Source organism: Oreochromis niloticus, linkage group LG12, assembly GCF_001858045.2.
Source record: "Oreochromis niloticus isolate F11D_XX linkage group LG12, O_niloticus_UMD_NMBU, whole genome shotgun sequence".
NCBI lineage: Eukaryota > Metazoa > Chordata > Actinopteri > Cichliformes > Cichlidae > Oreochromis > Oreochromis niloticus.
The window spans coordinates 33,605,928-33,628,865 of NC_031977.2; the positions used below are offsets into that span (position 1 = coordinate 33,605,928).

The 22,938-nt window shown below is 41.4% G+C and overlaps 1 protein-coding gene across 1 annotated transcript in view; it reads right to left on the minus strand.

Annotated features, from left to right (window-relative positions):
- The window catches only part of fras1 (Fraser extracellular matrix complex subunit 1), a 311,100-nt gene that overhangs the window by 135,623 nt on the left and 152,539 nt on the right, over positions 1–22,938 (minus strand). Inside the window, 3 exon segments of the mRNA XM_019365971.2 lie at positions 9,374–9,454; positions 9,457–9,519; positions 11,762–11,902. Coding sequence (XP_019221516.1) covers positions 9,374–9,454; positions 9,457–9,519; positions 11,762–11,902 — 285 coding nt within the window.

Below are 22,938 nucleotides of genomic sequence, written 5' to 3' on the forward strand. Positions count from 1 at the left end.
TGTGTGGCTGTAAAATTCCACTGGATGTCTGAGCTTCCCTGGTATCCGGCCATGGGCAGGGCCTACAGCCTCCCTCACCTGGAGCTGATTGAGGCTGGAGATTTAAGCTCCTTGCTGACACTGCTTCCTCGCCAGTTCGTCTACAACTCTATGCTGGTAATCAGGCCTCATGCTTCATGTTTGCAATTCTCAAGTGCTTTACTTACCTTGTGATCTTGTGCTCTAGTTGCTACCGGAAACACTACGGCTCTGAACTACTCATCTTGGAAATCTGGTTCAACTGCTTGTTTCCATCTCCCATCTTCACATGCGTACCTAATTACCAGTCCAGCCCCCGTTGGTTCCTTGGACCTATCACTCTGCTTTTCCAAGCCAAGTTCCCACGCCCTGTTTATCAAGCCTTGAGTCAAGTACTACTGCAAATATTATCCCTGTGCTGGCTAATAAAACGCTATTAAAACCTTTCTTCAGCATCTGCTTTGGATTCGGTTTTGGTACTCGGCCTCCGGACGTTTTGTGACAAAAACATGCAGCTGTAGCAGACTTCTGTCTGGTGAAATTCATCAGCACTGCAAGTCAAACACTTGCAAAGTCCATAATTATTTGGATGATGACATCATTTTTTGTAGTCTAAGGAGCTTGGAAAGAAAAGCGTCTGGACTTCTTTAAGTTGCTTGAAGACGTTTCACCTCTCATCCGAGAAGCTTCTTCAGTTCTAAGGGTCAAATGGTGGGGAGTCCCAGATTTAAACCCTGTGGGAGTAACCCACCAAGAGGGACAAAAAAGGACCCCCTGATGATCCTCTACCTAATCACATGAGCCAAGGCGTGAAAACGGGTGTAGGTCCCAATCAGCCAGGGTTTCGGGTGAGCTCATTGTGAGACCTGGCCCCACCCTATCATGTGATTTCCTGAGCTCAGATGGCCCAGGGTGTGAGTGGGCGTTAAGGCGTCTGGGAAGGGATCTCAAAACTGGATTATAGATGGCAGACAGTCTCCACCATTTGACCCTAGAACTGAAGAAGCTTCTCGGATAAGAGGTGAAACGTCTTCGAGCAACTTAAAGAAGTCCAGACGCTTTTCTTTCCAAGCTCCTTAGACTACGATGACCTGGATGACTAAGAACCTTCACAGACATCATTTTTTGTAATTCTGCCTCATACACCACCAGAGGGGATTTAAAGTCGACCAACATAAGTGCGGTTGAGTGCAGACTTCCGACTTTAATTCGGGTGTTTAATTAATGCATTAACTGTTAAGGACTTTTACACAGACCCCCATTTTCAGAGGCTCAAAGGTTACTGGACAACTAAGTGGCAGATAGTTTCATGGCCAGAGGAAGAAAACATCTAAAAGAATAATTTGCATGCACATGGTAGATTGAATTGACCTTTGTAAGTTACCTACCTCCAACCATGTGATGTCCCACACAGATATAATACCTGTCCCACATTTAGTTTGCTCAGACCTTCTTACCCTACACTTATCATCTGCTATATTTAGAGGGGTTAAGGTTTAGGCAAGCCTGTGGTTATCTGGTTTAACATTTGGACTAGTTTTTTTGGTTAGAGAGTTCTTCACCAACTTTGTTCAACAAAACAAATCTTCATAGTTCATGTAGGTTTTCCAAGGCTCTGAAAAATGTTTGTTCTGTCCACGTCTGACAGCTGTTTGGTCTTCTTACTTATTTCTGAATAGCTGCCTTTAACTCAGAAAGTCCGATTACTGCCTACAGAGTAGCGTTTCCTCTGACAGGTACTTGCACTCCATTCTTCTAAACCTGGCATCTGCCCAGGTGAGTCATACTATATTTCTGAAGCAGGTCCAATATTAACCAAGTGTAAGAAGGAAAAGAAGAGAAAAACGAACTTCCCCACTGTCATCACAGATTCACACCTTTCATATCACGTCACTTTACAACAAAACACACATCAGCATTTTCTCCTGCCAACACTCTCCGGGCGATCCAGTTCTCAGCGCTGAACAAATGGCTTTGTGGCAGAGATAAGATAACTGGGGCGTCAGGGATTATTGACTGTGCAGCCTATAACTGAATATAAAACTAAAATGGTATTGATTTGGGCCCTTAGAGTCCCTCTTTATGGCACAGTTACCATTTTTGAAGCACATGAAAAGGGATTCTAGAGTTATAAATGCCCTGCACACAACCTGGATGGTGGTATTCTCCTGTGCGCTGGATTTATATGAGACATTATCCTAAATCATGCTTTCTTGCCCTGCTTCCCCTGCGATACACGAAATAGAAACTTATTTAATGAGAGTCATACAAGAAAATCAAGACACTAATGTGGCTCGGTGGAAGTTAATAAAATGTATTTCTTAGGGAGTCTGAGCGTGGGGATGGCGCCAGAGGTGACGGGAGAGCAAACACGTCACATCATCTTTATTGGAAGTTACAGGTGTAATAAAAGCAGATGGAGAAGCTGTATGGTCCTGTGATGCTGATCTCACCTCCTCTAGACATGGTGCACTAACAAAGACATGGATTTAGACATGCAGCTATTAAAGAAGCCCTACTTCCTTCTTTCCTCTAAAGTTGTGGTTAGCTCAGTCCCCTGAAAACAGTGACCGTTTGACACGTCAGAATTAGGGTGGGGAGTGGTCTTTTAACTGCTTGTGACATACTTCTTGGTGTACATTATTGAGACTATTAGCTGAAATAGCCTGCTTTAAAGCAGCTGTTAACCAGAAAGAAAGAACCCATTACAGCTGTTGTTACCTGCCAGTTTTTCCCACCAATATTAAATTCTCATATTAGTTTCCAGGAGGAACATTTCAGTGTTCCTCCTGGTCCTGAAACACACTTGGAACGCCTCTTTACTGAGTTATGGCTGAGGCTGCATGCAAGTTTGCCCAACCAGTCTATGTATGTTTTATGAACTTGGACATTAGTGACATTCCTATATTGGGTCTATTGTTATGAGCTATTATGTTACGGGGTCCATGTATAATCACAGTAAAAAGGTTTGTTTGCATTGCTGGAAAGGCACATTTGTTTCCAGTGGGTGTTGGACTCTACCAGGGCCGCCCCCTGTCACCAATTTTGTGGATATAATCACTTTTGTACTTGGTCTCAATATCTCTATACCCGATGTGGCTGGGGTGAGAATTATCTCGTAAGTGTAGGGTGGAACAGGACTGACCAGCCCGTTGTCACTCCCGAGGCGTAATATAGTGACGATTTGTCAACTCCCGAGGCGTTCCTGAGGAATGCCAAAGGTGACCTTCTGCATTCTTATGCTACGCGCTGGATTATGGATGAATGTAGTAATGTAGTAGAATGACGCTCCCGTGTTAATACACGTTCCAGTCATGTATTCCAGCCCTAACCTTAACCATAACCTTATCCCTAACCTTAACCAGCACTTTAATGATGTTAGATAGTATTTTCCAAAGTGATTTAAGTAAAACTCATGTTTCTCATGTTTCCTCATTTTTCCGATCTCGTAATATAGGGACGTGTTGGGTGCCTGGAAGCGTAATATACTGACGAATTGTCACTTAGCGTAAAATGTTACGCTTTGGGAGTGAGAACGTGTTGTGTTGACAGATGGATTGGTGTAGTGTCGACAGTGATGCTGATGCTGTGCTGACATGTTGTGGTAAAAATAAAAAGAGTGAAGGCAAAACTGTTTATTTGCAGGTTCATCTCCACTTTCACCACAAGATGGATGGACTACCTAAACTATGGTATGGTTTCATGAGCTGGGAAGTCCCTTCAGATGCTCCAGTGTTCCTGTTGTAGCTGCTTCACAAAGCAGAAGAAAAACATTTGGTGATGCTGCTGAGAGCCACTGAACATCATTTGAAAGGAAGTGAGAGGAGATGCAAATCTGGATATTTTTAGATCTAAATTAAATTAATATAATTTCATCATTTCTATACTTGGTTTTTTAATCATTCTTTTGTTCAGTTTTCCTGTTTTAATATAATCAATATATCGTTCGGTTTTATTATTTTAACTACCTATTTTTTTTATTGTTGAACAGTTTTTTGGTGTGCATAGTCTCCGATCAATTTTACTTTTGTCCGATGCTTGAAAAGCATTTTTAATTCCATTTGATTTGTCTGAAAAATGCTAAAGACATAAAGCTTAACCGATTGATTGACTGACATAAAAAACAAAACAAAACACATGACTAAAACACTAAAACACTGAATCATGAAACAATTCAGCGTCATTTTGTAATGACACTCACAATAATTATAGTATTTATGCATGAAAAGCAGTGCATTCAATTCGCCTGAGCTGTAATTATCTGTGAGTACTTCCCTGGAGCAAAACGTAAAATAAAAAAAACATAACACAATAAAATAATAACCCTTTTCACAATTTCGTGTCAATTGATTTCCACATTTAGCAATTTAATTACAAGCAAATGCTTTTATTTAACCCGCAAAATAACTATGATTCTCTCAGGGGGTAATTATGATGTAAGATTTCTGCAGGTCACCTATTTAATGTTTTATAATGTAGATATTCAAAAAGAACTCTCTAAGTTCACATGTTGCTTCCTACAATCACACCTCAACTGTTTGCACTGCTACAAATAAAGTACACATAAAATTCAACAGTTCTGCCTTAGTCCTGTATATTTTCTCCAAAAAAGTAACCTATACGTGAAATGAGAAAGTGCCAAATGTCGACTGATAATAAAAAACAAACCGGTTGTGCATTCAAAGCTGAGGAAAAAAGTTATACTTCAACTAAACTGAGCAACACAATCAGCAGTAACCCATTTTAAACCCTTCGTATTCCTGCTGGCCTTCAGCACTTGACAGATGCTTGAAAAGAGACATTCGCAGCATCTGTCGCTGTAGGCACCAACGTTTCTTAAATGTGTTTCCATGGAGGGATTTTATTCTCAGTTGACCACGCAGAAAAGAAAAGAAAAAAAGAACATGATCCCATGTCTTTCATTTCAGTGTTGGCATGCTGTGTTTCTATGGTGATGCATTCATGTGTGCAGACCTATTTTAGACCTCACATGTTCGGCTCCAGCACAATCATGACGCAAAAAAACTCTCACAGCTGTAAGCTTTGAGTGAAAGCGTTTCACAAACACGCTTTTATTTGAAACTCAGATCTTTCCTCATCACTGGCTCAGAAGCTGATTGTCTTTACTTTAGTTTAAAAGTCAAGCTTTTAAAAAAAGAGAGCGAGAGAGCAGACAGCAAGAGGTATCAGGCTGGCCAGAGTGAAAGTGGTTCACTTTGGTTGGGAATCATGGTTGGGAACTCTCATAGAGAGGAGCTACAACAAGCCCTTTGCAAGGATCTGAAAATGACCGACTCCATCTGTTTATTATTTTTATGATAAAACAGAGACTGAAGTAAAAGTCTATGGAGCTCCAGATTGTTGCAGAGTTCATTAATCTTCATACCAACAGCATGGCTTATTTGCAACTTTGTATATTTAATTCTTAGACTGTATTTGCCTTCTTCCATGGTTCACAGGTCAAGTTAAACATAATTTTGTAGGTTTACATCAAATTTCTTCTGATTGGCTGCTCCTTGCAAACAGCAGGTGCCTGGAGCTAAGTGTGGACCCGTGTTCCTGAGAGGACCATATTAGGATGTCCTCTCCCTGTGACATCATATGGAGCAAAGATTTTTTTTTAAACTGCTACAAGAGGCTACAATTAACACAGGCTCAGCAAAACTGGAGAGCAGGACACTGGAAAAACACTGCCTGGTCTGACTTTGGCATAAACAAAGGGGAAAAATAGTAAATATGCATTGAATTTCCTACATTTACACACTGTAAAGCTTAGGTTACCCAGTAGTTTCATGCTGGCAAAGATAGCTGTCAGTACTTTAGTGTTTAAAAGTAACACTTCTTACAGTGTGCAGCTGTACTGCAGATTTAGGTCACTTTCAGAAAATCAGTGTAAAGTTCACCAAACCCACATGCTCTTAATCTCTACACACACCTGACTCATCACTATCTCCCATCATTCACCTGAGGCCACTGGCATATTTTTAGTACCCGTCTTGGCTGAGTCACTGTTACCAGAGTCTGAGTCGCACACATGGAAATTTTAGAGCAGTAACTGTTACAAGTAACTGAAAGAAAGAGGTGAGTAACAAGTAACTGAATACTGGTCAATTTAAAGGAGTTAAAATGGGAGAAACACTAACGTCATTTTTACAGGTACAACCTTTTGGTCTGTATCTCCAGCAGATGCAAACATTTCTGCAAAAACATCACAAATAACTTGCAAAATCTGGCAAATCTAGAAGGAACAGCTGCATATGTATGGGATTGGACTCTCTGTGCTTTTGAATACTGATGAAAGGAGAGTCCCTCAAGATCCAACGCAGACCAGGAGAAACAGAGAGAGTGTGATAGAGAGAGACGGACAGGAGGAGGCATCTCCTTCTGATGGCTGCTCTCATGTGAACTCACGACTGAGAGGAAAAGCCTCAATTGCCCAGAGGAGTTGTGTAACAGTGATGGTACCGCAGGCTGGACGGAGGTAATCTGAGGCTCCGTGTGTGCGTGTGAGAAAGAGAAGAAATAAAATGTGTGTGAAGAGAAAAATAATGTAAGAATGTTTTTTGGAAGCTGTGAGTATAAGAATTAGAGCTCATAGGGGCAGGTTTTGTGTATATACGTGTGTGTGTGCATGTTTTTGTGTGTGTCCTGACTATGCAGAAATGATGACCCCGGTATTTCTGTGGCCCAGAAGTGCCAAAAGGCATCTTTTATTAACTGGAGTTTGGCTGAGCTTGACCCATTTGAGATTAGGTTGTGTGTGTCTCTGTTTCACCGTGTTTATTTTCTTGTGTGTTTGCGTGCATGTGCGTGTGCGTGTGGACATGAGCCAGCCGTGCATGTCTGCACACGTGCACGTACGAGTGGAGCTAAATCTGGTTGCAGTTTTACATCTCCAAACAGTGCGTGTCATCAAAAACTGTAATTAAAAGTCGATTTTTTTTCCCCCTCAGATTTTGTTTACCCCTCCACTATCTCCTCCATGCTGACTTCTCATCTTGTAAATATGCCTGTTTATAATCTATAGCCTGCAGCCCAGATAGGTAAAAACTCATTTCATTAACCAGGAAGAAGGAGGACAACGTCAGAGGACACACACACACAAACTAATCTTACATTTTCTATTTATCTTCTGTCAACTTGCCTGCCAAAGACAAGCAGCGTATTATTGGACAATGAAGAAGTGAAGTGTAAGCTGGAGTTTATTAGCAAAGATCTCATGAAAATTCACCTTTATCTCCATGGATGGATTTTTCTCTGAAACCAGGAGCCACAAACTCATTAAAAGTTTTTTTTTCAAACACTAATGGTAAAAAAAAAAACTTTTATCCAGTAACTTGTAGGAAGGGAAGGATCTAGTTAAGAAAGTGTTTTTCTCTACTTTAAAATTCCTATTTTAACACACTTTATTCTGCAAATTTAGGTTATGGCCACCATTTTTTATTATTTTGATGTATTTTTTACACCTTGGTGTGTCTCTAAATACTCAGCTTGTTTTCATTCCTGTCAGATTTTGCTGTTTGTCAAAGCCAATTACACCTCACAGTGCTTTGGCCTCAGTGCCATGATGCATCAGGAATGACAATAGTGGATTCACAAAGAATTGCTCACATACACCTGCTTGTAAGGACCAGTCACTATTACATTTTATACTGAACTTTGTTCACTGAACATTTAAAAAAAAAACATTTTATTGTCAAGCATTATGCTTTGAAGTCAAGAGTTAACATTGTGAAAGGCAAGCATTAAACCTAAACTACAGCCGTTTCCTCCATATGTGCAGGAAAAGATTATTAGTTCCATTTGTCACAGTTTCTTTTGATAAATGGGGGTGAAAGAGTATGCAAAAATATATTATATGCATGATAACCCTCAGCTCAGTGAAAACAAGCTACCATATAAAAGCCTTTTATTGGCTAACTAGAGCAGCTGCTATAATTCACATTATAGTAATTAATCCTGCTGATTTTTAAGTTTCAGTCTGTCAGTAGGTTTGGGGAGTTAATCAGCAACAAAAATCAGTTGTGATGCACGGCTCGGAGAAACTGGTATTTTTATTTGTCTATAAGTTTGGTGAATTTAACACCTAATGCCAAGCTCTCCATCATTTAACTCTTATTCGTGAATTTCAGAGAACTGGAAATAAGGGAAAGTCTATTATAAGTGTCTTTTTATTTAGACTAAAGCTCTCTTTGAACATCAGAGCTTTCAGCACGCTTAACAGACGTTATTAGCTGCAGTCAGTCTCTCTCTATGGACTGCAGGCTCAAAGTAACAGGGTCTGTAGGTTTTTCCTTTGTAACCAGTGATAACAGATCTGAAAATCTCAAATGGTAAATTTGGCCATTTTAACTTGAAAACTAACTCTTGGACCAGCACTACTCAGTGAGTGGGTGTCCTCACACACACAATTAGGATAATATTAACTGAGCTGACAACAACAAGATCGTCCCATTTTCACCTAATGTAACTTTTGTGACTTGATCGGATTGATGCAATCTAATTATTGGATCCTTAAGTGGATGTCATGTGAGTGAAACCTCCACCATGCCTCCATCCACTTTATGCTTTACACTTTAACTGCCTGCTCTGCCTGGTAGAGAGTCGATAGAGGATACTGTTTACAGGTGATATGTATAGAAATGATAACAACTGATGTCAGAATTTCAATAGGGTGTTTAGATCTGAAATAAGTGCTCTGGAAAAAAAGGATAAAACCTGCTTCATGTCCAACTGTTCCTGTGGATACTGAAGATAAATTGTCTAGAAGCCTGCAAAAATAAAGAGCCTGCAGAGTGAAATACAGTACAAGGTTCACACTTCATTGAGGAGTTTTTACCCAAAAACTCAGTATGGTTAAATGAGATTTCATTTACTCAAGAATAATGGACATTTTTGTTCAACTAAATAGTTGTAACTAACATTAAAAAGCAAGATTTCTGCTCAGTAATGCAACACAGACCTATCGCCCTGACTGTATGTACTCACGAGTGTAGTCACCCTGCTGAAGGCTTAATCTAAGCCAGGAAAAACCCTGAAGTAGAAAGTGAAACAAGCTCTAAGACCATCTATTTTACAAAGACGACTGGCATTTCTGATGAATAATGCAGGTTACTGGAGCTTCAGACACGCAGGAATTGGTATGTCTCTGTGTGTGATTATGCAAAGCTAAGCGGGCAGAGTAAGGGACTCTCCCTGCCAAGGTTGGTAGTTCTACTCCCACGGGGGCCACTCGGAGTGAAAAAACAACACTCATGGCAGCGTGTTTGATGAAAGCTTTGTGCAAACGGCATATAAATGAGCATTAAACCATCCGTATTCTCTCTCACACACATTTACACACAGTCTGACTTACTGAGGCACTCTCCAGAGATAGCATTAAGGAAATGCCCCTCTTGGCAGTTTGCCCTGCAGTGGCCACTCTGCAGGGACACCAGCGGGGGCAGGCGGTGCAGTCGGCCTGGGAGGGACCGGAGCAGGTCTGGCAGGAGGGATGGCACGCTGAGAGAGAGGGGGACAAAGACAGGTGATGACATACTACATATGCGCATGGAAACTTACAACACCACAGGTCAACTGGACCGCTTGGACCGGTTTGTGCTGTTGGTGCCTTTGGAAACAATAGGGCGCCCTGTGTGGTACACACACTCCAGGAACACCCAGTGGTCACTAAAAACAATGAAGTCTGTGGTTTGGAGTCTTCCTGCATACTGCATGGTGTTCATTTCTTATGTTATGATGCCATGCAGAGCAGGGACATAACTACTTTGTGACTGAGAGGTCGCTGCCAGGCTCGGCTCGGCAGGCAATATCCTCTGTTTTTTCACTCAGTCAGACCGGCCACGAGGTAAAGGTGTGTGCATCTTTGATATACAGTTTGTAGCTTGTTCATCAGCCCCTCTTTAATTTTGCCTCATGCTTGGTGCAGGGTGGATGGTGTACAGCAGGTTTGTCAGAGCTTAATTTCTTCTTGGCTTTTAACAAACAGCTGGCTTCAGGAGATGGAGACAGAGCTGATGGAATAAAGCACTGCAGAGTTGATGCTAATGCTTTCTGGCTTTGTCGTTATGAGCCACAACTTTCACATTACACGTTGTGATTTGGTGCATTTAAGCAACGCACAGCGTTCTTATTGCCTCACATTAAAAGTCACCAACGCCACTTGTAGCAAACGTTTATTCTCATCTACACTGAAACACAATTCTTCTTCTGGGTACTTTCTAATGAGCCAGTCAGTACTGAAGGAGATAAGGCCAAGTCAGCAAGCAGAGCCCATTTATTGTGTAATCCAAGACGATGTGAGTGCATTGCTCTTCTTAACTGTCTTGGTAGCCATCTTCATCGATCAATTACTGAAGCCAGGTTTAAATATGTGATCCAGTGAGGTCCAGTGAGTTTTTTTTCTTGTTGGTTTTTCTCAAGATAAACAATAAAATTTAGCACATTTAAAAAAGACCAAAGAGTAAAGCTTGTAAATGGAAGATAAAAAGGGTCATCTTGTTTCGAATGAGGTCAGAGACAATACACCGAGCTGAGGTAATGAGTAGGAGATTAGAGCAAATGGATTTTCATTAAGCAGGCGAGTCATAGAGGGGAGGGGGGTAGATGGGGAGAAGAGCCCTGCTAAGGTTAACATGTGTTCACTAAGGGCCACACTGAGAAACGAGTTATTTAATGGGTCAGATAAGAAGTTTGGACAAACATAGTAATAAATTCTGATTATCGTTCTGCAAGACAGCTACATGCATCCAGATCACAGTTACCTGTAGCACACGCATACATTTCACAGCTGCTGTAAGCCCAGGATATTTAACAATATCAAATAAATCTGTGTATGTAAGTTAACAACCATTAATTTGTTATTTTATTCTTACACATGTCTGTAAGTCTTGCCAGTTCGGCTTTACAGACAAAACCATTACAACTTATTAGCTGTACAAATCTTTGATCCTGTGGTTTACCTTTACCTGTGGCGTGGTTGTAAAAATACTGTTGGTCAAGGCTAAACGACCCTATGGGTAAATGTCCCTCACCTCTGACCTCAGTAAAATTCTTTCCTGGTGAGTTTATTGGTTCAGTTATTCATTTTGGGTCCTATTAGCCTTGTGATGATGTGGTACTGAGAACCAACACCCATCTTTTTTCTTTTGGTGGAAATGATTGGTTGGGCACTTCTGTTGGTATTATTCTTAGTCTCAATTTCTCTACACACTCGGGTTTTAAACACTGGCAAAAGAAGGAAATCATGAAACAGGTGAGCGAATCAAGAATAAAGGCCTAGAACAAAGACAGCCATTGTTTCACTTCCTTTTTTGAGGAGCAGTTAACCTCGAGACCATTTTTGCAAAGTAAAGAGTTTTTTTTAATAATAATAATGGATTGCATTTATATAGCGCTTTTTGAGACCCTCAAAGCGCTTTACAATTCCACAATTCATTCACTCTCACATTCACACACTGGTGGAGGCAAGCTACAGCTGTAGCCACAGCTGCCCTGGGGCAGACTGACAGAAGCGAGGCTGCCATATCGCGCCATCACCAGTAGGCGGTAGGTGAAGTGTCTTGCCCAAGGACACAACGACCAAGACAGACAGAGCTAGGGATCGAACCGGCAACCTTCTGGTTACAAAATGAGCTTCCAACCCCCTGAACCACGGGTATTTGTTTTACTGTTAAGGTTAGAATTTAGAACTGAGTGTGACTCAAGAGTAGCAAAGCAGATATGTGTGTGTATGTGCTCTCACCTTGGCATTGGTTGTCCTGAATAAAGAAGCCTTGTGGGCATGTGGGGACACAGCGGCCCTCGTACAGGCTGGACGGGGAGGGACAGGACGTACAGTTGTCTGCAGATGGCCCAGCACACTGCCAACAGGAGGGATGACACTCTGAAGAGGACACAAAGAGCAGCGACATGGTCACCATGAAAAAAAGAAGTATAAAGGAGAAAGAGAGGAGAAGGCTCAATCCCCAGCTGTGCCTTCTCACTACAGCACAGCCACAACAGAAAAATGAAAAGATGAATGGACGGCACTTTTGTTCTTTTCGGTGTCCCTGTACTTTTGCTGGCACTCCTAGAAATGGGTTTTGGGAGTTGAATTGAAAGGAGATGGACCAACTTTTGATATTTTGCTATTGTCAAACTAACAAAATCTCAAGAAAAACTTTATTACAAGCTGGGAGCTTGTACTTCTATAAACTTCTGGGACTAATCTTGTAAATTGGCCAGCTTACAGTTTTCAGCGTCTCTGGTAACATCGCAAAGCAGTTTTTGCTAAATTCGTACAGTAGCTACGTTACAGTGAGACGTTACCTCAGCTTGGTTGATGAATTTAGTTGGCATCTGGTGTTGTATGCTTCTTAACCTTCAAGTCAATTCAACTTTTTAAAAAAAATTATACACTATGTACAGAACTGCAACATCACAGTACTGTACAGGATATGTAAGCAAAAGAGTCCTGAAGGCAGATCACTGACAAAGTTTTACTGATAATTTTAAACTAAAAGAAAAGACATAAACCAGAAAACTTTACAAGTCTCTCCAAATGACGCAGGTAGTAATTTGAAGTACTAAACCATCTGGAGTGTACATATACAGTACAGTAAAAAGTAGGTTGAGGTTGTTTATATACAGCTACTTATTTATGCCAATGCATTAATGCAACTTAAAACTGAGTCCTGTTTCTTAAGTGACCCTTCTCGGGGTCACGTAGAACTGAAGCATGCTGACCAAGAGGCAAGAGTCAGGGTACGCTAAGACACAGGCTCAGCTCTGCTCCTCTTATTGTAAAGTTATACAGTAAAAAAGAAACAGCCCATGTAACTGTGTCTGAACTGAAATCAATTTCCACCACTGTTCCTGTTATTTTACTGCCACTTTACTGTACCTTGGTCCTTCCCTGCTGGCATGACTGAAATCTGATTCTCAGGAGCTTTTAGTCAGCTCCGTCAGCCAGAAGTAATGTAACACTCAGATAAGGCCAGCAGCCAGATTCCCCAATCAGAAGTTACGCATTAACACCAGAGTCAGTGCCAGCCCAGAGAGCCTCCTCCAAGGCGGACACACGCCAACCAAGATGGAAATCTGTAACATGCTCCAGTGTTTAATTTGGACTGCTGAGATCAAAACAAACCTTCCACACGGATCATTGTAAAACATATCAGAAGATTTTAAACTGCATAAATTATAGGTGAACTTTTTAAAGCTGACACGGTATCTCGGCTTCTAAATGAATGACTAATTAATGAGAACTACAAGTAAGAAACTGCTGATGAACAGAAAAGGATCACCAGATGATCCTGCACAGAAAACACATCCGTGAGAGCTGCTCATAGGACAGGAAGTTACATTTTAACTTATTATCGCTCACTGCAGTTTGTCACTGAGGCTGGTTACTGGTGGAAATTCCAGGCTCATGTTGCTTAGCAACCCTCTAATTATATACTATCCTGTCATCTGTCAATTAACCGTACCCTAGATTCTGATGAATGGTCACTTCCATTGCTCGCATTACAGTTTAGCAGTGTTTAACTGAGGATTTCACATTGCCTATTTCACAGAGACAGCAGTAATTTCACCTGCAGTCACTGAATTGCTAGCCTCTGGTCGCCACATCACTGCTAGCGGCTTCCTGTGTAGACACAAGTTTAGTTACGCTGTGATAGGCCCAGGCTACTGGGTGATCGCCATGATGATGATGCATGATTATTTCTTCTCCACTTCCCCTCTTTCCACTGTTCTCTGGTCATGGAACATGGACGCCCCTCTCCTGAGCCCGGTTCTGCCAGTTTCTGTTCTTTCCCATCAAGTGCTGCTCACAGGGGACTGTCATGGTTGTTGGGGTTCTCTCTTCAATATTATTGGGTTTTTACCTTCCAGTATAAAGCACCCTGAGGTGACTGCTGCAATGAACTGGTGTTTTTTTTATATAAAATAAAACTGGGTAGAATTTAATTTACTCCTGTTTCCCACAAAGCCTCACCACATTAGAACGTGTGATGGGGTGTAAGCCCAGGACTTAAATAACATCCAGAACAAACAGTTGGAAGTCTTGTTGGATTCACTGCTTATTTGTTTTATTTATAGATTTTTTTTACTGCATACAGTAGGGCAGAACTTAAAAAGTACATTTTAAATAAAGGCCTAAAAGTTATGGCAAAATAAATGGCACTAAATTCAGCAAAGGAAAATTTTGGAACTGATCAGAAGTTATGGGAAAACTTGATAATTTTTAGAATAAAGACAAATAAAACTTTCCTTTAAAAAAAATGCACTGAACATTTTATTTCACTCTTTTAGGTCTTGAATACTTCTAATAAAACTTTTTTGGGCCTCTGCTGGTGAGCAGCCTCATTTGATTTGACCAAAAGTGCTGCCTAATGCAACTTTACATTGTTAAATTTAGCTCCATATGCAGATTACCCTGCTTTTCTATATATATGCACTTCCTAGTTTATTTAGCCTTCACTTACATGCCCCCACACTGATCACCCAACACAGCAGCTGCCCTGAAACAGGCATTTTGTGCAGCCTTTGATGTCTGCTTTGGCACCAAGAAGACAAATAGCTGAGCAATGCTATCAGCTCTGGCAGCTGAGAGGGGTTCGTGCTGCTGGCAGGGGGTTCGAATGAAAGACAAAAGGCCTGTCATCAACTGGCTAGCAGCACCAGGTGTGTGCGTGCATGCCCGTGTGTGTATGCACTACCTGTCTTGTTTTTTTAGTATATTTACACTGGACTATGTGTGTGTTTATAATTACTCCTCTTTGGATTCTTTCAGAGGGCTGTCAGCTGCATCCGGGTCTTGTGTACACACTGCATGACAGCACTGGCAGGTAGCTCTACCTGAGCCAACACTACTGCGTGTGTGTGATTGTGTGTGTGTGTGTGCGTGTGTGTGTGTGTGTGTGTGTGTGTGTGTGTGTGTGTGTGTGTGTGTGTGTCTGCGTGTGCTAAAACATTTACCCTATGGGACCATCTCAGTGTCAGAGCAAGGACTTTTAAAGTCACACGGTTGTCAGCAGAAACTGTCAGTCTGACATCCGATCATCGCCCACCGTCTCCCTGCCGCCTACCCCTAATCCCTCTTGTTCTTCCTCGTCAACTATGGCAGCTTAATTGGTAGAAGAGATGAGACGACATCCAATATGTTTATGATTGAGTTTACCACCCACAGATGCGCCTGTTCATCCAACAACATGCAAAAACACATGACAAATAAATAAATAAATAAATCAAAATTAGTTCATCTTGCCAATCACAAGCTACCCAGAAATCTTCACATCAACGGTCCAAAAACAAACGCAGACTCAGAGGCGTATTAAGCAGGCCTGCTGTCAAACTTATGTCATTAATACGGGGAGTGAATAAGAGTGATAGGATGCCTCTCGCTCTTTTATTGCAGCTTGGATATCTAATTTGTTCCAGGAAGGAGCGCGCATATTGATTCCTGTAGTAGCCAAATTCATGTGCGCAGGCGTTCTCATCACACATTATCTGGTGCACGAGCTCAGAGAATCACATTCATTACTTTGTTTTGTGCTGATAGGGTCATAATTCGAGGTGGGCGCAGTCGATGAGATTGTGATTTAGTTTGGGGGTGTGAGCGCTCCTTAATGCTTTCCATAAATGATTCTCCTGGTACAGTACAGAGCTTATCATTTCATAAGTGCGGCAGCGTGTTCCGCAGAAACACAGGTGGATGGTTATATCTCATTCCTCGGAAGTGTCTAACGTGTCACTCATATTGATTCCGTTGCGTTATGGGATGCTCGAAATCAGCCCATTTCTATGAGGAGCAATTTGGAGGAAATGGCAACGACAACTGCTGCAAGAGCCGAGTTACAAATACATCAGGGAAAAAATTATAGGAAACTGTGCTCCTGAACAGATTTCATTGATTTGAATGACATGTAAGCTGTTTAATCTGCCCAACTGAAGTGCAGAAAATGATTATTTGATGAGCTGGTGATCTCAAACATCAGGTTTCCATCAATCAAATTTTCCCCCTCGCAGCCATCTTCACCTCCTTTCAAAATCATTCTGGTCATGTGGCTGCAGTTTTGAGGTGGAGGATAGCTGTGCTCATTGGGGCCAATAATCACCCTATAAGAAAAAATTCAGAAGCCTATCTGTGCGTTTATGTCTTTGTATACCTAAATGACTGGTAGAATCCCTAACACTTTCAGTTAGGTTCCCAAAGAAAGCTGGAAACCATAGTATGTACTAGGGCTGGAATAATGTGCTTTAACATTAGTTGGCGTCAGATGTTGCCTGTGTCTTTTGGCTCTGGTGCCTTGATGCACCAGTGGAAACGTGTCAGATATTGTTATGGTTGAACATATTTTCAACAGCAAAGCCTGCACAGAGCTACAGCTACGTCTTGGTCTGGAGTAAAGAATGAGGTGACAAACACCTTTAATCTTAATGATGGAAAGAAGTAGCCTCGAGCTGAATATCATATGTCATAAAAACACATCTCAGAATTTCAGCCCAGCCTTGCAGCGCAGTCCAAATAGAAAACATTAGAATACATATGACCACCTGCCAATTTTTTCAGCTGCATATCTTGCAGCTTAATGCTATTTCAATCAAAAACTGCGACAGTTAAAGTCAACACGGTCAAAGCACGCGCACCTAACAAACATGTTAGGTGCGCGTTAACTCTCCTCGTGTGTCACGGTGTGCTGCACCTCAACCTGCACATGGAGCAGCGTTAAGCCTCCTACACACAAACTGTCTCTGTCTGCACTGAATGGAGAACGTGGGGATTTACAACCTGGAATTTACTCTCAGACGTCTGATGGCTCACAGGCCCCAGCCCTCTTTAATGTCAACACGAGAGTGTGTGTGCAAACGATGAAGTCTTGTCTTGTGCATGCTTACACCTCCTCCTCCTCCTTTAAGGACAGTAGCTACGGGGGAGGTCTGGTTATCTGTCAGAGCGCCCCCCCCCCCCCCCCCCCACACACACACACACACAGAGAAACTTGTACAACAGCCTGTATTGTTCCCAGCCGTACAACTGAACCCACTGACACTCCACTGAGGCAAACCTTTGTTAGTGAGAATGGAGGCAGAGAGGAGCGACTCCTTTACATATTACTGTGAATAGAGCTTAAATGACGTGCCATTTATTGAATTGATCTTCAGCTAAATTTGTGTTCATCTGACAAAAGGAGGCTTAGCGTGAACCTGGCACCCACACAATAGACACAATAACTCTGCTGACAATAGCACTTCAAATACAGGTTTTCTGTATAACAAGAAAAACTGTCATTTTCTCATATGTCAGCAGGTAACGTAGAAATCCAATATTTAATTAATGTGGCTTAAATATGATTTTTTTCCCCACACAAAAAAAAAAATCAGCAAAGAGAGGAACAACATGTGTACAATAAAAAGAAAGTTGCGAGATCGACACATTCTGCCTTCATCGGGGTCAATAACACCTAATTGAACATGCTTTGTGAAGAGTGCATGCGGGCGCGCGTGTTTTTTTGTGATCAGTTCAGCCTCACTGATGCCTGAACTCACCAGAGACTCTGCGACTCGCCATCATTTCCCCCGTTTCTCTCTATTTCCCTCTGCCATCATTTATGAGGTCGATTCAGGCTGAAACATTTCCAGCACACGCAGGCACGTCTCTCCTCTCAATTTGTGCTGCCATCAGAGAATTTGCATCCAGTCTTTCTATTGACTTTATATGTAATGGCACCGCGTCTAAAATTCACTTTGCATTCAGATCAGTTAGACTGCTTTGCCTTCATGTGTTTTGCAAGTAGAATTTGTTCCAGTTATACCACCACTTTACTTTATGGAGCTTAACATTGTGTTTGCAACTTGAGTCTATAGAGCCAAGTTAGCAGCTCTACTATTAAGTGTGCTTTTTTATTTAATCAGTCATTTTCACAAATGGACTATGGACAATGTCAGGAGAATCAGATCTAAGCATTGACCACAGGTGCCCTCTCTCCTCTGTAGTACAGAACAGAAGACAGTATCATGGACTCACACTCATCCTGGGGACAGGAAGGTGTGCCAAATAAAACCGTTTGCAGATTCCCACACATTTTTCTTTAAACTGGCACATCAGCTGCTTCAATGCTGGCTAATGACGGACACCTATCCTGTGTCAGTCACAGGTAGTAAGTCAGATATCATTTGTGTTTTCCACTTTCTCACTTGGTTTGTGTTTAGACTTCCTTTTGCTCGTTAGGCACTAGAAACTATTAAATTCTAACCTCAGCTAAAATCTACTCACAATAACAATTTTGCAATGGAGTAAAAATTTAAGGGACCACAAATTCTGTACCCTCTGGGGAGTGGTATGCACACTCACCAGCTACTTTATTAGGTACGCTTCATTTGTACAGAGCTGGACCCCCTTTGGGCTTTTTAGGGAAACATTTCTCAGAGATTTTGGTCCACATTAACACAGATTTGTCAGCTGTACATCCATGATATAAATCTGCCATTCTGCCTTATCTCAAAGGTTCTCTCCTGAACTGAGATCTGATGACTGCGGAGACCAGTTTTAACTTCAGTGCGTCATCTTGACAATGAGACAATGGCTACATGCCTAAATGCAGGGAGTTACTACCACGTGATTGGCTGATTAGATATTGGGGTCTACAAGCAGTTGAATGTACCTATTAAAGTGGTCAGAGAGTGTATTTGTTCAGAAATAGACAGGAACCGACAAAGATAACAGGCTGGAGCGTCAGAAATAACCGGTCTACTCTCTGCAAAGTTACAGCAACCTTTTAACAAGGTTAACTTTGATACTTTTCAATATTTTCTGCTATTTTCCATCCACACCACGTCTTCCACAAGATTAAAGGAAAAATACTCATGCAGGTGCTGATTTCACTGTTTTTAAAACAGCTGGAAACACTGGTGGTGTCATGGCTGCCGTGCCTTCTGTTAACTGCGTGTATACATGCAAGTCTTGCTACTAACTGAACTTCCATTTAGTGACAATAGCTTCAGACACTTTTCTTAAAACCACTTTAGAGTCTACATCGGTTTAGTGTCGGTCCCAAGTGATCACAGAGACGAATGAGCATTAAAGGACACTGCAATCCCACTCATTGATTTGTAATTGTGCCCTCCAGGATGATTAGGGAAGTTCAATACTGCTAAGGGCTATTCAATTCCAGGTAAAGTAAACAAAATTTTCTTGGTTGCCTGAACTTAAAAATAAATTGTTGTGAGGAGACAAATCAAACTATTACTTAAATTGCTTTTGGCTTAAGATCCCTAAAAGCAAAGTGAGTGCAAGGATATATTTGCAGAGTGTTCAAGCGTGATGCAAAATGAGGATTTCTTTGTTTTTATTCGGGTTGTTCGAGCCCACAGGTCCAAAACGTCCCTAACTTAAGGTTAAGAAGCACGAGAGCTAACTTTTGACTCATTTCATCACTTTAATGCAAACTCGAGTTTAAGAATTTGTAGCAGTAAACCAACAGTGCTTTTTGCCTCGCTTATATTCATTAACTGTCCTAATGTAAGAAACCACACAGGAAAAGTATTAACAACATAAGCAACAAATTACAGTGTTTCCGAGCTGCGAGGGGAACTTCAGCTAACAGGAAACTATGAAGACATTCCTCAGAGCAGCCTGTAATTGACGTGCTCACTGAACTGCACTCACACTTTGAAACACAGCTGTTGAGCTGCTGTAAACAGACGAGGATTTATCCGCGGCACTGTGGGAAATCCCAACAATCCAAGAGCGCAGCTTGCCTCGTCTTTTGCTGCTCGGTTGTCTCGTGTGGCTCGTCTTCACAAACTGCTCAAACTCTGCGGACTAAGCTGGAAGTTTCGGCCATAAGCAACAGTGTATTTCAGTTGTGAATATAGCGGTAAAGCTCTGTATTTTCATTTCCTTCAGCGATGTGCTGACTGTTCACATCAGTCACATGTTTCATGCTAAATCTAGTCCAAATAAAATCTCTGCAAACCTGAATGAGTAAAGAAGAAAGTGGTTCATAAAAGCACTCATCCATTCATCACTTCTCACTTACTGCTGAAATATATTTATTAAATAACATTTTGTTCTTCATCAGTGAGGTATCTGGGGGGAGCTCCACATGCTCATGTGTCAGTCCATGAATGAATATTTGGACAATGACAGGGTTTGATGTTGCCTCTTTACACCACCACAGTGGAATTTAAATCAGACATTCAACATCTGAGTGCCACTGTAATTCAGCAGGTGTAATAAAAATATTGCATTAGCTGTTAACCATAAACCAATTTTAGACATAGTCCTCTTTTTTCAGAGGCTCAATAGCAATTGGACGATTACTGACAAGCAGCTTCACGGCCAGGTGGGGACCGCCTGCATTATTTGATGACAAATTAACTTGATTCAGAGTATTGAAATCACATTTGGTAGAGTTTAAAAATAACTCTCAATGTAAGGTTCAAATAGATGTCAGTGTAAGTAAAGAAGGCTGAACAAAATCTATCTAAGAGACAGCAAAGTTTATTTGTCTGAGAGACAAATCATGAATCCCATATAGTCTTAATAGGGAGGAATGCCACTGGTGAGCTAAGCAACACCAAAACGCCTGAAAGACCACAGAAGATAACTAAGTGGATGATCTCAGAATTATTTACTTGGTTAAGATTTAATGGCTTGATGACTTAACATCTAATGCAACAAAGCCATGCATGTCACTGTCAAGGCAACAATCAAGAGACAACTTCATGAATGCAGAGAATTTACAGCAAAGTGCAAACCACTGGTTACACTCAGGAACAAGCAGGCCAGACTAGACGTCTCCTGAAAACATCTAAAGGTGTCAGCACACCCCTGAGATAAGATCTTCTGTAAAGAGATATCTGTAAATGTCGAGTAGTGTAGTTTAATTGATACTCGAGGCCCTCTGGTTTGCATTTGGAGCCCCACTAGTATCAACCAATCAAATTTGAGAGATTTTAGCAGGTAAATCCAACTATCAACCAAACAAATATCAGCTCAGAGTAAAAAAGTGATCATTGCTACTACCAGTGGGAGCAGTGTGGTTTGAGTCATCAGACAACATCTGTTTATGGAGCTAAAAGATGGTTAGAGGTTGTGACTTAACACACTTCTCATTTAAACATCTGGATCCACAAAAACCAAGATGGTGAATTAGCAAACCAAGGGTGAAAACTAATCGTTCACAAATGGAAAAAGTGTGAATCCGGACCAAAAGGGGGAAAAACATCAATAGAAAATGTGTTCAAATGGTGCTATAGGCTTTAAAATGGAATAGTCGACTAGCTTTAAGCAGATCCCATCAATGTTTTGCTTCTAAAGCAAAACCGTTCCTACTGATGCGCTCACAAAGCCTCTCTGTGTCATGTAAGTACTTAAAATCTCACCTTTATGCAAGCAGCAGCTATAAAACCACACTGTGTGTTTTACCTCAATCAAAGGTGAAAGCAGCTCCAGCAGATGAAAAGTGAGCTGAAGGGAAAGCAGAGCTGAACCAAAGAAATAGCATTGTTGGCAAAAGATCTGCCTGTGTTCAAGGAAGAAGACAGACACCGAGAACAAATACCCGACTCCCTGCCAGGTACTGAATGCAGTATGGTCAGTGGGCACAAGGATTGAAGGACTGAGCAGGGAGGTAAGAAGATAGCAAGGGGCTGATTGTGGTTAACAGAACATATTTCAGAGCACAGCACATACGAGGGAGGCAAGTAAAATCAATTACAGTCTCTTCATTGTTGTCCTGCTTTACATTTGAAAAAATTAAAAAATCCTTGTGGCATTCTGGGAAGTCTGTTGGTAGGTAGGTGATAATTATTCTCACTTGACTCGACTTCCCCTTCAAACCTTAATCCCACCTTCAAAATTAGTCCATTACACGCACAATTTCACACTGAAAAACAACCTAATCAGCCATCTACACACACACCTACAAATTCCACACATGCTTACACCATTCTTGATTAATTTCCAGCTCAAATTCAAGGAAAAACCTCTGAAAGACTTTTCAGTGTTAAGCCAAAACACCAACAGTAACACTTAGATCAAGTGTCTAAAGAAGAAATACTCAGTGCATCATGGGAGTTCCCCAGCAGCCTATGTCTACTGTAGCATACCTAAGGGAGGATTCAGGGTCACCTGATCCAGCCCTAACTATATGCTTTAGCAAAAAGGGAAGTTTTAAGCCTAATCAAACTGGAAGTTGGTTCCATAGAAGAGGGGCCTGAAAACTGAAGGCTCTGCCTCCCATTCTACTTTTAAATACTCTAGGAACAACAAGTAAGCCTGCAGTGTGAGAGCAAAGTGCTCTAATGGGGAGATATGGTACTATAAGGTCATTAAGTATGGCTGAAAGGACATGTTATATGCCCCTATCTTTAGTTCTCAGGTTCCACACAGACATAGATTGTAGGAAAACCACCAACACCACGGCTGAATCCATGTATTCAAAATGCAGATTGGTTTAAAAGCACAAAGGAAAACAACCTTTGCTTTTAAGGATCTGTTTCACTTTACTACAAAGAAGTCTTTGCATATCATGACGTATGTTTTCTCTGCAGCAACAAGAACACAAACAGAATTAAGCAGTTGTCGCATATTTCTGAGAGTGGCAGCTACAACTTGTAGATGTGGGTCTGCAAATTGCTGCAAACAGCACCTACAGTCTACCAACGGGACCTTTAGAGTAAAGGAGGAAAAAGCCTTGCATCATGGAGGGCCTACCCTTCACACAGTAGGTGCAAATGCCAGATCATGAATTTCAAACAGACTCCTCGGTTCTGGTATCAGAAATGTATGAAGCCAGGATGCTTCCAGCGCTAACCAGCAGTTCAGAGTACAGACTAAACAAAGCATAAATCCAGCTTTCAGGTTGTTTCATTTCTAACAGCAGAACAAAAGTCTGAGATAATAAACTACAATTCATTCAATATTTAGGA